Source organism: Pteronotus mesoamericanus, unplaced genomic scaffold (genome assembly GCF_021234165.1).
Source record: "Pteronotus mesoamericanus isolate MK-2021 breed Mesoamerican mustached bat unplaced genomic scaffold, CSHL_Meso_final contig_493, whole genome shotgun sequence".
Taxonomy (NCBI): domain Eukaryota; kingdom Metazoa; phylum Chordata; class Mammalia; order Chiroptera; family Mormoopidae; genus Pteronotus; species Pteronotus mesoamericanus.
In genome coordinates this window covers 777,615-790,778 of record NW_026555183.1, presented here as the reverse complement: position 1 = coordinate 790,778, position 13,164 = coordinate 777,615, and the positions used below count along the sequence as shown (strand labels likewise).

Here is a 13,164-nt window from a genome sequence, read left to right as displayed (position 1 = left end):
ATGTGCCAGACTGGGGATTGAACCCACAACCCAGGCGTGTGTCCTGACCAGGAATCGAACCTGCAACCCTTTGGTTATGGGACAATGTTTCAACAAAGTGAACCACACTGGCCAGGGCCTGAGATTTTTTTTTTTGAGGGGCACAAATCATAAACAACTTTAAGAAATGTTCCATAGTGTTTGAAATACATTTGTAGTTTTTATATTTTTGTGGTATCATTGGGAATGTTCTAAACTTTTGGAATGTCTCTTATAGCCTTCTCATTTTCCATTGTCATGTTGGATTTGCTCTTCTAAAATAATACATATTTTCTATCAGTTCAAGAGTGTTTTAGACAGATGGAGTGGAAGTTTGCACTCTATCTGCCATATCCATAAAATCCTTGTGGTTGTTGGTTTTCTGTCCATTGCTATCTCTATGACATTTTCCTTCTACAGTCCATTATCTTCTACAGTCCTATTTTTAAGGGGAGCTATTTAAAAAATATTATAGTCCCATTTTTAATTTTTAATATATTTTTATACTCACCTGAGGACATTTTTTTCATTGTTTTTTAGAGAGAGAGGAAGGGAAGAGAGAGAGAGAGAGAGAAAGATAGAGATAGATTAGGTATGCAACCTGACTGGGAATTAAACTTGTGACCTTTTGCTCCATGGGATGATGCTCAAACCTACAGAGCCACACAGGCCAGAGCTAGTCAGATTTTTTTCTTAATGACTCATTTTTAATTCTACTAGTAAATGCATTAAACTCTAGTATAATTTCCTACTTTTCATTGGCAAGAGTGGAATTGTATCATATAAGTCCTGTTTATTTAAACTAGGGAATTTTTAGCAAGACCCTCTTTATTGGTTTTCTCTTTCAAAAATGTCTTGATTTCTAGTCTTGTACACTTAGTCTTCCTAGTCTAGCATTAATTTGTTCCAGTCTATAAAAACTGCTGGATTTTGACTCAGGCAAAGAATTTCTAGATTAATTTATGAAGAACTGACATCTTTATTATGTTTACTCTTCCCTTGGTAGTTTCTATTTTTTTCAGGTCTTCTTTTATGTTTTTCAGTAAAGTTTTATAGCTTTTTAACAAAAGTTTTTGGCTTTTCTTATTAAGTTTATTCTCAACTGTTTTATAATTTTGTAGCTAAAGTGAGTTGGATCTTTTTTTCTCCCCCATTACTTTTTCCAGCTTTTTATTAATAGCTGGATTTCCATGTCTGTGTCCTCACAACCAGGGAATCAAGTTGGGATTAATGAGTCTTTCTCCTCATGGTGAAACTCCAAGGATGAAGTTTAAAAGAGAATGGGAGGAAAAGCACGTGTTTTATCTTACATGAATAAGGTTGTACTGTAGTTCTTTTTCTGTTTCTTGCTTTGTTTCCATTAAACACCATTAAATATGATGTTTGTTCTAAGTCTTTTAATAGATACCTTTGATTAGATTAACAAAGTTCCCTTCTATTCGTAGTTCTCTAAGTTGTTGTTGTTCTTTTTTAAATCACAAGTAGGTGTTGAATTTTATCAAACTTTTTTTCTGCATCTGTTGAAATAATCATATAATTCGTTGCCCTTAAATCTGTTAAAGTTGGTTTTCTAATTGTAAGCCATCCTTGCATTCTTGCATCCTTGCTTCCTTGGTTATGACAAATCATTATATACTGGCTAGATTCTGTTTATTTAGGATTTTTACACCTATATCCACATCCTATGTCATCCCTTCATGGCTTGTTGTAGTATTATATTAATCTCATAAAAGTTTGGAGAGATTTCTTTCTTTTCTATGATTGGAATTACCCACTCATTAAAGATTTGGTAGAACTCATCTGTAAAACTCTTTGAGCTTGTTTTTTTCAGCGGGGGGGCATGTAGATTTTTAAAAGACAGAGTCAATTTCTTTTTGGTTATAGAGGGTTTACCAGGTTTTCTGTTTCTAGGGTCAGTTTTAGTAAGCTGTGCTTTTTTAGGAATTTACTCATTGTGCTTATGTTTTTCAATTTGTCAAAATACAGTTGTTCATAATACCCTTTTTAAATGTATCTCTGTTATTTATCATCTATTGTATAATCTATTGTATTTGTAGGCCATATCTCCTTTTCATTTCTAATATATTGAGTTGGCCAAAAAGTCCATTTAGTTTTTTCCATAAAAGACACATTTTTCGTTTTTGTCAATAATTTCATCGATTTGGATATTTTGAGAATGTTGGCTATCTCCCACATGGTGTAATGTTGATTGTTCTCAATTAATGTTTTGATTTGATCACAATCAACTTCAACTTGTCTACCCGACTGTGGAGTGTCGTCCAGCCAGAAATCTCCAGCATGAAACTTTGCTAATCACTTTTGACACATTCGATCAGTCACAGCACCTTCTCCACACACTGCACAAATCTTTTCTTGCATTTCAGTTGTGCTTTCACCTTTCTCAAAATAATAAAGCATAAAATGCGAAAAATATTGCATAGTTTCTTCCATCTTCAATATTAAAATAGTTACACAAAAATTCACCAATTTGGTAAGTTTTTAAAAATGCACGCTGATATGACAGCTGTCACAATACAATCTAACAAAATTGTTCCGAATGAAGTTAAAGACAACTAAGCACTATTAGATCCATCTTACGGGGAAAACCAAATGAACTTTTTGGCCAATCCAATAATTGATTTGTCTCTTTTCTCCTGTATCTAGCTTGTCAGAGGGTTGGCTTTTGATGTTCTCAGTCCTCTCTACCACGTGTTTCTGCTTCATCAATTTCTGCTCATCCTACTTTTCTTCTACTTTTTCTGTGTTTACTATGCTGTTCCTTTTATAGCTTCTTCAGTTGGATGTTCAGCTTGCTGACTTGTTGACTGCTTGTTGACCCAACAACCCACTCAACATTTCTACTTGGATATCCAATAGGCACCCCAAACTTAACATGGCCAAAACAAAATTCTCAATCTTTACCTCAAAAAAAATGTGCTTTTCTTATAGTTTTCCCAATTGTGGTGAAAGGCACCCATTTACTCATTTGCTCTGGCTGAAAACTCAGGAATCATCCTTCTTTCTTCTCTTTCTTTATACCCTACAGCCAATCCTTTCTGCTTGATTTTGAAAATATAGCTTGAATCTCACAACTTCGCAGAACCTCCACTGCTACCACCCTAGTTAATGCCACTGTCACCTATCCTAGACTGTTGTCAGAACCTTCTGACTGGGCTCTTGCTCCTAGTCTTGTCCCAGGACAGGCAGTACTCCACATTGCACCTACAACATAGATCTGATGATGTCAGCTTCCAGTTCAAAATTCTCAAAGGGCTTCTTATCTCAAAATAAGCTCCCAGTTCCCATGGTGACTCTAGCTGCCTCGCCAACTGCACATCCCACCCCACTCTAGCCACTTAAGCTTCCTTGTTAGCCCCCACCATTTCAGGCATGGTCTTTCCTCAGGGCCTTTCAACTTGCCCAAAATGTTCTCTCCCTAGATATCCATATGGGAGAATAAAATGAGGACAAAAGCCTGTGCGTATCTAAATAGCACCACCTTCACCCTTGGTTTATTTATCTCAAAACCCGTATTACTATGTCACATTATATTATACACTTATTTATACATTTAGTATTAATATACCCCAAAAGAATGTTAGTTTACTGTCTTGTTCAGTACTTTGCATCCAGAGCTTGGAACAGTGCCTGACACATAGCAGCTGTTTAATAAATGAATGGATGGGAGCCTAATCAGAAGATTCCTTATTAATCATAGAACTAACACAAGGAACACTGGATGAATTGGATGATGGCTGGAATCAGAGTAAGATCGCCTTGACAAACAGTGTTGTCCTGAACACCTCATTGGCTAAAACTTTCTCATACTCTTAAATATTTTTCCAAAACAGAATTGCTGGGTCTTAGTTCCCAAATCATCTCTTCTAGGAAGTCTTCCCCTCCAGACAGAGCTTAGTGCTGTTCCTCTGTGCTCCTACCGCCCTTTCTTCACACCTCTACCAAACCTGACAGGTCTCATACAGCTTTGGCATGCACCCTTTTCCCCTACCAGTTTCGTGATGGCCAGGACTGTGATTTGCTGTCAGTTTATTCCCTGCCTCTATGAGAGTGTGACTCATGGAAGGCTCAGATGAAAGAATGCAATGGGTAGGCCTATTAAATTAAGGTCCCTCAGCTGGAACAATGTCAGGCTCCAGGGAAGGCAACTTTACTGCTTCTACTAAAGGTGGTTATAGTGAGAAAATGCGGGTGCAGTGAAACACTTATTGCAGGGTATTTGGTGCATTTATGGACAGCTACTCAATAGCCCAGGAGGGCCACGGAAACAGGAGTTCGGAGCCTAGGCCTTCCCTTGCCCCAGCATCCGCAAGGGCCCATTAATCCTTAATATTCAAATTCCGCCCACTAAACCAGCCCCTTCAGGCCCAAGTTGCCTCTCTTCCCTAAATGACGGCCAATGGCAGCCAATCGGCAGCTGCAGAGGGTGCCCACCCCCTTTTCCCTGGACAGAATGGACACAAACTCCCGCCAATTGGCGCCACTGCTGCCGAGGCCCCGCCCTGCTCGGGCCTTCTCACCCAATTGCGGGCGGGCTCGCTGTGGCCCCTGGGGCGAGACGCGGGCGCGCAGGTGCAGCTGCGCGCGTGCCGGCTGGGAGGGCGGGACTCGACGTCGGCCGTGCGGGGTCCCGGAGTCGGAGGCGCGCGCGCTCCCTCCTCTCGGAGAGGGCTGTGGTAAAAGCCGTCCGGAACATGGCCGCCGCCGCCGCTGCCGCGCCAAGCGGAGGAGGAGGAGGAGGCGAGGAGGAGAGACTGTGAGTGGGACCGCCGCGGCCGCGGGCGGGGACCCTTGCTGAGGGGCGGGGGGTAGGGGCGGGACGTGGCGCGGGAGGGGCCCGCTGGGTCGGCGACATGGCTAGCGGATGGCGTCCCTCCTCTCTACCCTCCCCCTCCCGCCGCCGCCAGTGACTGCTCCCCCCCGGCCCGTCACCCACACTTGCGGGTGACCGTCCTCGCTGCGGCCTCCCAGGGCCGCCTTCGCCTGGCGCTGTACTCCCTCCCGCCTTCGGCGCGCATCCTGGCCCCAGCCCCGCGGGCGCCCCTTTCGCCGGGGCTTCACTTGTCCAGGCTGCGCGCGCGTCGTGCCCTTCTAGGGGCTTCGGGCCCACGGCGCCGTCGCGCGCCCGCGGCCCCGGCCTCTCCCTAGATCGCGCTCTCCCCTCTCCCTTCCTCGCGCGCCCCCTCTCCCGTTACTCGGCGCCCCCCCACACCGGCGCGCGTGCGCAGTCCGCCTCCTGTCGGGAGAGTGCGCCACAAGGGCTCCTGCGCTCTCACCCCCATCTCCAGGCTTTGCCTCCCCCTCCTTCTCGCCCATTCCATGACTTTCTGCCCCCACTGCGCGCGAGTCGTCCACCATCTCCTTTCCTATCTAGCAGGAACAAGTAGGTGGGAGTTATTGTCCACCCACAAAAGGGATTAGATATTGTGCTCCTGGTCCCAGAACTCATGCTAAAGAGGCTGTTCTAGTTCCCATCAGGAGCCGTGGGTAGGGGATTGTGTGTCCGGCGGCACCTGAGGCTCTTCAGTGGAAGCGAGCCTCCGGGGTCTTTGGGGGGTGCTGTGGCCTCAGCATATGAGCGCCCTCCCCACCCTCCCCCCTTCGCCGGCGATCTTCCAGTTACATAAGTGGAGTGGGACATAGTATATAACGGGCTCCCATAGTCTTGGAGCGTGAAGAAGATCACCAGTACCAGATGGGGCAAGTTCATCACATTGCTGTGGTTCCTCTCAGTTGTCCCTGAAAGTTTATTTTCTTTTTGGTTTGGTTATGACTGAATCACCCAAACTGAAACTCAGGTGACTTTTATGTAGCGTGGCAATGTGTTTATGGTTTTGCACTGAAGACTTAAGGTCATTATGAAGAGTCTAAAAAGAGTGATCTCACAAAGGAAACCGTTTATGACATTGTCAAGTGTGGACCCAAGAGAAGGAAGCTTGCTCTGGAATACCTTTGTGGTAGTCACTTCTGTTGTGTGTTCGGTGTGGATTGGTCACAGCAGAAATGGGCTCCACCACAAAATTGATATTCCTGACTCATGGTCAAGTAGATGTGTCCTTCTGGTTATTTTTCCAGGAACAGGAATGCGCTTTGCAAAGCCATTCACACATTGTGTCTGCTGTGCTCACACATTGTGTCCGCTTCGTGGGATCAGTACCCCAAATTGTGAGATGGTAGGATCAAATTCAGGGGGTGGTTGGTGATCGTGGAACCAATCCTACTGGTGTGAGGTGCTAAGTGGCTTAGACTTTGTAGGACTCTCACAAGTTGTGGGCATTTGTTATATTAGAAAAATGAAGCATATTTGGATCTTGGTAGTAAAATTCACTGTTAATAGGCAGTTATTGCTCTAGAGGAGAAATTTGGATTTTGTGTCTGGAATTTTCACCTGGATCTCAATGATTGCAGTTAACAGCAAGATTGAACTTGGGTCTTGGGTCTTTTGAAATATGCTGGATCCTTATTAAAAATACAGGGTCTGGAGTTTTAGGTCTTTTGGAAATTTCCCTCAGGGAATTCAGGGAAATAGGCTTGTTTATGGGCTTTTTTAGGACTTCTACTTCAAATCCCAGACAGGAAGCCTAGGAAACACTCCTTTTATTTTCTTACTTAGACATGTCAGAACCTTAAAGGGCACAATCAGTCCAGTAGAAGCACAGTTGATTAAGTCAATCACCACAGAGCACCCATTTGTGGCATGTCAGCTAGGTGTCTGACCACTGAGGTACATCCTGTTCATGCACACAGACACAGAAACCTCAGTTGACAAAGATTCCAAGGTTTGTACGTCTGAACCTGAAATGTGACAGGACAAGGGCTCTGCTTTGTTTTGCCATTGTTGGCAATGTGTTTGCCTACTTAGATGCCCTCCAGCTAGCTGTTTGCTATACCCATAACCCTTTAAACAGCACAGGCAGCTTCCAGAATATAATTTCTCTGCAAAGTTCCTGGTGGCATCTGAAGTCAGCAAGTCCCTAACAGCTTGAATAAACCTACAGCTTTCTTGATCAGACTGGTTTATCACACTGTCCTATTTCTTATTGTTACAAATTTGCCTGGAATGCTTTAAACCTAGAGTACCAGGTCTTTGTTTCACCTGACAGAGCATGATGCAGTCAAGTCCTACTCCAACTTTTGTGCTGTTTGTGTATTGGTGGGGTTAGAATACAATTTTGCATTCTGTTTGCAATTTCCAGCCAGAGTCATTGTTTCCCTGCCTGCCCTGCCTCTGAGTGGCTGAATCTAGTGGGGTGGAGGGGCAAGCTGTGGAGTTTGACAGAAACTGGCTAGAGGACTGCAGTATGATGTTGCCCCCACCCAAATACACTTTCCCCCTCATGGAGATGGAATGAGAAGCTCACTTCTTTAACTTAGAATAAAGAAGAGCAGAGGTAAAATTGTTTGTTCATGTCTCAAGGCCAGTTTCCACTGCTAATGTACCTGCCTGGGATTATTTGCATGATAAATGATGTGTCCTGGAAGCAGTAATCTTTTATAAAGGTGAATATCAGTGTAAATCTTTTAATTGGATAAGAGCATTTTGTTGGCAGACTGCCTGAGTATCTGTGAGGAGGGGAGAATCACAGAAAATGTTTGACATTTGTAGTAACTAGTGTTTTGAACACTAGTTAGGCATAAAGAACAGTCCTAGACTGGCGGCGAGTTCCAGGGAGTTTGGCAGGACACCTGCTTGTATTCACTGCCCTCTGTTATGGTGACACGAGACCAGCCTCCTGTGGCCGACGGACACAACCTTTTTTTCTTGAGTAGAGCATTATTGCCACTCCAATGTAAGGACCTTGTCCTCAATGCTTCTGTACCAGCCCTGTTCAGGCAAACTGCCATTGTCACCAGTGTGTTTCTACCTCGTTTTGGTTAGGACAGATGTAAATGGGCTTCTCTCATTTGGGCTCACTTACACAAAAGTTGTGTTCCTGTACATTTTCCTGCTTTCTTCTGCCTTTCTCTTGCAAGGAACTTTTACCTATTGAAAACTTAATTTGCATGCCATTGCTTAAATACTTGGTTCCACCCACTTTGATGGTAGGTATGATGTGTAGGGGACCTGAGTGGAAAGGGGAGTTTGGGGGTGGGCAGGGCATCCCTACTCAGAGAGTGCGGTGGCCATTCCATTGGAGAATAAAGGCTTGGCCTTTATAGCTTTTTCAAGACACAGTTGTGTTGGGTCTGCTGGCATGTGGATATGTTCTCAGTAGAGCTGTTTTGCTGTTACTGCAGAAGTCTGGACTCTTGGGGAGCAAGCCTGAGGAAGCAGTCACTTGTCTTCCTTGCCTAAGAGCTGGGGGTGTTATATATATGGACTTGCAAGTCACTGCTTTATTGGGTTTTCACCTAACTGCTATCATTTGCAGGCTTTTATTTCCCCCATTGAAATCTTGAGTTAATCAAAGATCTTAAGCTTTCAGAGCTGGAAGGAACCTCAGTCAGCTTCTCCAGTTTATAAGTAAAAAAACAATAGTGGCTGTGAGAAGTTGTGACTTTTCCGGGGCCTTCCAGCCAGGATACCAGTTTGATTTTTATTATTTAGCTAACTGAGAAATATTGGTATGTTGACTTTGAGGATTTCAGAGCATTCTATGACTCGACTGTTAAGGGAATTGTAAGCCCTCACTGCACCTCAATAGGTAATTCTAGGTACCATCCTGGTAGTTACAGACCAGCTATAAGTAAAAGACTTGGTTGGTGTTGCCCTTCCTCTGGGTTTGATTATACAAGTAATTGTGTGAATAGTCTCTAAGTTGTACACGCTAGGCTTTTTTTAGTCTAAAGATAAAAGTGCTACTCTTGGGCCAGCGAGGTATCAGAGATGAGCTAATATGGCCCAGTTTAGGTTTTAACAAGGAAATGATGGTTATCTTAATGATGAAAATGTAATGCCAAAAGTCCTTTTTTGAACATGTGTTCAAAAGCAAAAGAGAAACTGTCAAACTAATAACTCAGTTTGTTAAACATTGCGATTTACTGATCTGAGAGGCTTTTTAAAAGTGATTGCTCTGAGTCAGACTTGTATATTTTGGAGGATGGCTTTGGATCTCCCAGGGCACTTGGTTTCTGTTGGCACTACTTTTTTCTCTTAGGATTACAGCCCCTTTGCATGATGTTGCAGCAGCTTGTTGCAGCTTCAGCTGTGTGAGAATGAAGGGAGACTTTGCCTCTGGATTTCACATGTTCTTTTTGGGATGAGATTTTAGTGTTGCATGTTCTCTTGAACATGTATTCTATCTCTGAGTATTTCTGTATGACATGGTACAAGAAATACTTACTAGAGATCACCACTAACGGTATGCTTTATAGTGTTAAAATGTCCTTCAGAGGTGACAAGACCTGTGGTAGTGTCGATTGTAACATGCATGAATCTTTCCTTTATTTTAGCACTGTGTGTTATGTGCCAGAAATTTGCAGTTTATCCTTTGTTTCTAGCTAGGTAAGCCGGGAAATAGCATAGTACTTTGTCTATATGTTTATCTTCAAAATGTCCCAAATAGCCCTGGGAAAAAGGTCCTGCAGCACAATGGGGGCTTTCAACTTACGATTTTCTTTGTTTTAGGCTCCATAAAAATACAGACTCACCAGTTCCTGCTTTGATGTGACATGTGACTCCCCAGAATACATCTTGCTTCTGTAGACCAGCTCCAACAGGATTCCATGGTAGCTGGAATGTTAGGGCTCAGGTAAGTAACCTTCCTTTTTTTTTTTTTAGTATATGTCCTGGTTTGGCCATCTGTTTTTAAAAAAAAAAAGGAAAAAAAACAAGATGTACTACTCTTGGACAGTATAAAAGTACCCCAAAGACTAAAGACATAACTGTGCCAAACTGTGCCATATAATAAAAAAAAGTCACTTCCCTGAGCCCTGAAAGGTCAGTTTGGGTAGGGTTACTTGGTAGCTACAGCGTGATCTAGGGGCGGGCGTCAGATTAGAGCCGGAACTGGTGATCTGCAACTTCAGTTCACCTTGAAGCAGGTCAGCTGAGCTGAGAGCACTTTGATTGAGCTCTTCACCTGCCGCTGCTGTTTTTGCCCAGTGGTCTTCAGCATGGTGCTTTGTTTGCTTTGGTTTGGATAAATGACTTCCTGGTCAACATTAGTGAGCAGTGGTAATGCATTTTCAGATAAGGGAACTGGTGTGTGGTCCCCTGGAAGGATAGCCTCCTGAACGCTATCACAGAACAGTGGAGCCCATGGTTAATGGCATGTACTTGCCACACTCCTTCCATGGGAACTAAAGGGAAAACCCAGACATGTGTCTGGCTCTTGAGACTCTAGGGCAGGATGAATGTCTTTCGAAAAGCTGGGGATCCAAGCCATTGGAGGTCTGACACTCAGGTGCTCTGTCAGTCGCACTTTTGACTATTTTGGCACCATTATGTGGACTTTAATTTTGTAAAAATGAGTGGTTCCATAATTTCTCAACTGTTAGGTTCAATATCTCAAGCTTTTTTTAAATCAGTGGTCATTCTGCATTTGATGTTTTAACACCTGGATTTCAAACATTCCATGTGGTAAGGCAAAACATTCTAATTGAATTTTTCCATTTTTTTCCCTAAGAAAAAATGTGAGTTTCCACATATGTTGCCATTGTGATTCCAGCTGAGACCCTCAAGTAGCACTTTGTTGTGTCTCTAGTGGTTTCTGACACCTCAGTCTAAAGCTGTGTGTACATCCATAACAGATAGTTCACTTAAAGACTCTGCGAGGGGCAGGGTTTGTGCAAAGGAGAGTAGAAGATGTAGAAGGGAAGGCAAGAACCTTAACACTGCCTTCAAGTCCCAAATTTGGTTTCACTTGTGATCCTGTGACTCAAATTGTCATTACCCTTTGCTGTGGGGCGTGCCCTGGGCCCTGCTGACAGGACATTCTTTGTACTCCCATAGTATTTTTGCTGGTGGGAGTTCTGTGGCTGGCGCATTGTGCATTGTCTCAGAAATCGTGTGGACTAAATGTAATATGGTTAGGAAATGGGTTTCTTCTGGTAGATAGTAGGCCTTGGAGGTGGTTTATGTTTTTAATAGTCTTTTTCTAAGATTTCTAATGGATTTTATAAAACAGGCAGTGTTGACTCTATACAATCTCTTCTAAGAAATATAGAAAGGAAGAGATGTTTTTTAAAAAAATCTCTTATTACTTATGAATGGGAAAGACACATCCATTTGAGCTTCAGGGAACTTTGAAGGGAATAATCAAAGGACAAATCCTGTCTTTAATGGATAAGTGCTTTATCTTATTTGTTTTCTTCTTTTATATTTAAAGAAATTAAAAAAATAATACATAGTTTTATGGAAAATTCAAGCCATTTTAAAGTATATCAAGTAAGAGTGAAAGCTCCTTGTTACTCTCTGTGCCCACTACCCAGAGTAACCATCGTTAATAGCTTACCATAGATCCTTGCACATCTTCCAGGCTATACAAATATGCACCTTTTGTGCTTTTAACAAAACAAAGTCTCTGTGCCTCATTTTTGTTAAATAATAGCAGGATCTGGTGCTAACTTACTGTCATGCATTGTTCCCCTGTTGGTTTTCCCAATGGTTTCCAATTAAAAATAACGACTGGATTGAACTTCATCTGTCATTCTTTTTGAAAACAGCTGCCTAGACTTGGAGTTGCTGGTGGGTACCACCACATTGCCTTCTTAAGTGGCTATCCCTGTTCCCACGATAGTCCGACTAAGTACCATTTCCCCAGACCCTCCTAGAATTGTTTATCTATCTATTAAGTTTGTGCTCCTTGGATTATTACTGAGGCTGAACCTCAGTAATCATTAGCCATTTGTATTTGGTCTTTGTGAATTCCCTGTTTGTGTTGTGCATTCATTCTTCCATCAGGATATTTTTAAGGCAATTTGTAAGAACTCCTAATGTATTGAGGATATTAATTTTCTGTCGTCATGTAGATATTTCTCTACTTTGTCATGTATCTTTTGATTATGCTTGTCTTTTTAATATAAAAGATTTCTGTTATTTCTTCTTTTGCTTTTATACTTAGAAAATCCTTTCTTACTCTAAGAACATACCAATATTCATCTGTATTCTTTCTTCCTAAAAAACTTGATATACTGTATTTACACATACATATTTGATAAGTCTTAAAGGATCTTATGGGTAAGTTGTCATATGTTTTTTGTATGGCTTTTAAAAATACCTGTATTTGGCCCTGGCTGGTGTGGCTCAGTGGATTGAGTGCCAGCCTATGAACCAAAGGGTCCCCGGTTCGATTCCCAGTGTAGCACACAATGCCTGGGTTGTGGGCCTGGTCCCCAATGAAGGGCATGCGAGAGGCAACCACACATCGATGTTTCTCTCCCTCTTTCTCCCTCCCTTCCCCTCTCTCTAAAAATAAATAAGTAAAATCTTTTTTTGAAAAAATTAAAATAAAAAAAAACTGTATTTGCATTTAACTTTAGGATGGGATGAGGACTAGGGCCCACTTAGCCATTTGTGTCATAGCTATTTGGTGAACCAATGATACGGTCTTCACCTTTATCATGTCCTGACTTCAAGTGAACAAAGCATCTCTTACCTTTTTCTTTCTGAATTTTTTCTTTGTGAGGCTTAGAGGCAAGCCTGTCAGCAGATAATCATCTATTCATTCACCCAACAAATATTTGAGCCCCTGCTTTGAGGCAGGGGCAGTGCTAAACTCTGTGAGTGCTGCTTTCTCCTTGATTGGTGGCAAGGCTGCAGAAGTTGCAATGCCAGTGGCATGGCCGCAGTGCTTATTCTGGAAGATTCCAGAAAATAGTGGATCTTCACAAAAGTAGGTTTTAGATAATCTAGGAGGAATTCGGAGGGGGGGTGTGTGTGTGTGTGTTTAATTCTGACATAAGTTTTAGCTTTAGGGTAGACTGCAACATAAAGCATAGTTTGTTTTATAACTCATGTAATTGCAGGCTGATTTTTGTCTTGAATTATGATGAGGGCTTTTTGCAGTTGAAACAGTTCTATATTCAGCCAGCTTGGTTGTTATGATAGAATAAAAGTTGCATACTGATAAAAATGGTAATTTTCTTCTATGATGATTTTGAAGCTTTTCTGTAAAGGCTGATAAATATAAAGACAGGCTTCTGGTGAATATATTCTTAGAGGAACAAGTATAATTTTTTACAACT

The 13,164-nt window shown here is 42.3% G+C and overlaps 1 protein-coding gene across 1 annotated transcript in view; it reads left to right on the top strand.

Moving 5' to 3' along the window:
• Positions 1–4,645: 4,645 nt before the first annotated feature.
• MECP2 (methyl-CpG binding protein 2) overlaps positions 4,646–13,164 on the top strand; it is a 67,644-nt gene continuing 59,125 nt past the window's right edge. The window contains exon 1 of the mRNA XM_054578163.1: positions 4,646–4,792. Within this exon, the coding sequence (XP_054434138.1) occupies positions 4,731–4,792 (62 nt within the window). The 5' untranslated portion in view covers positions 4,646–4,730. The remainder of the gene's footprint in view (positions 4,793–13,164) is intronic.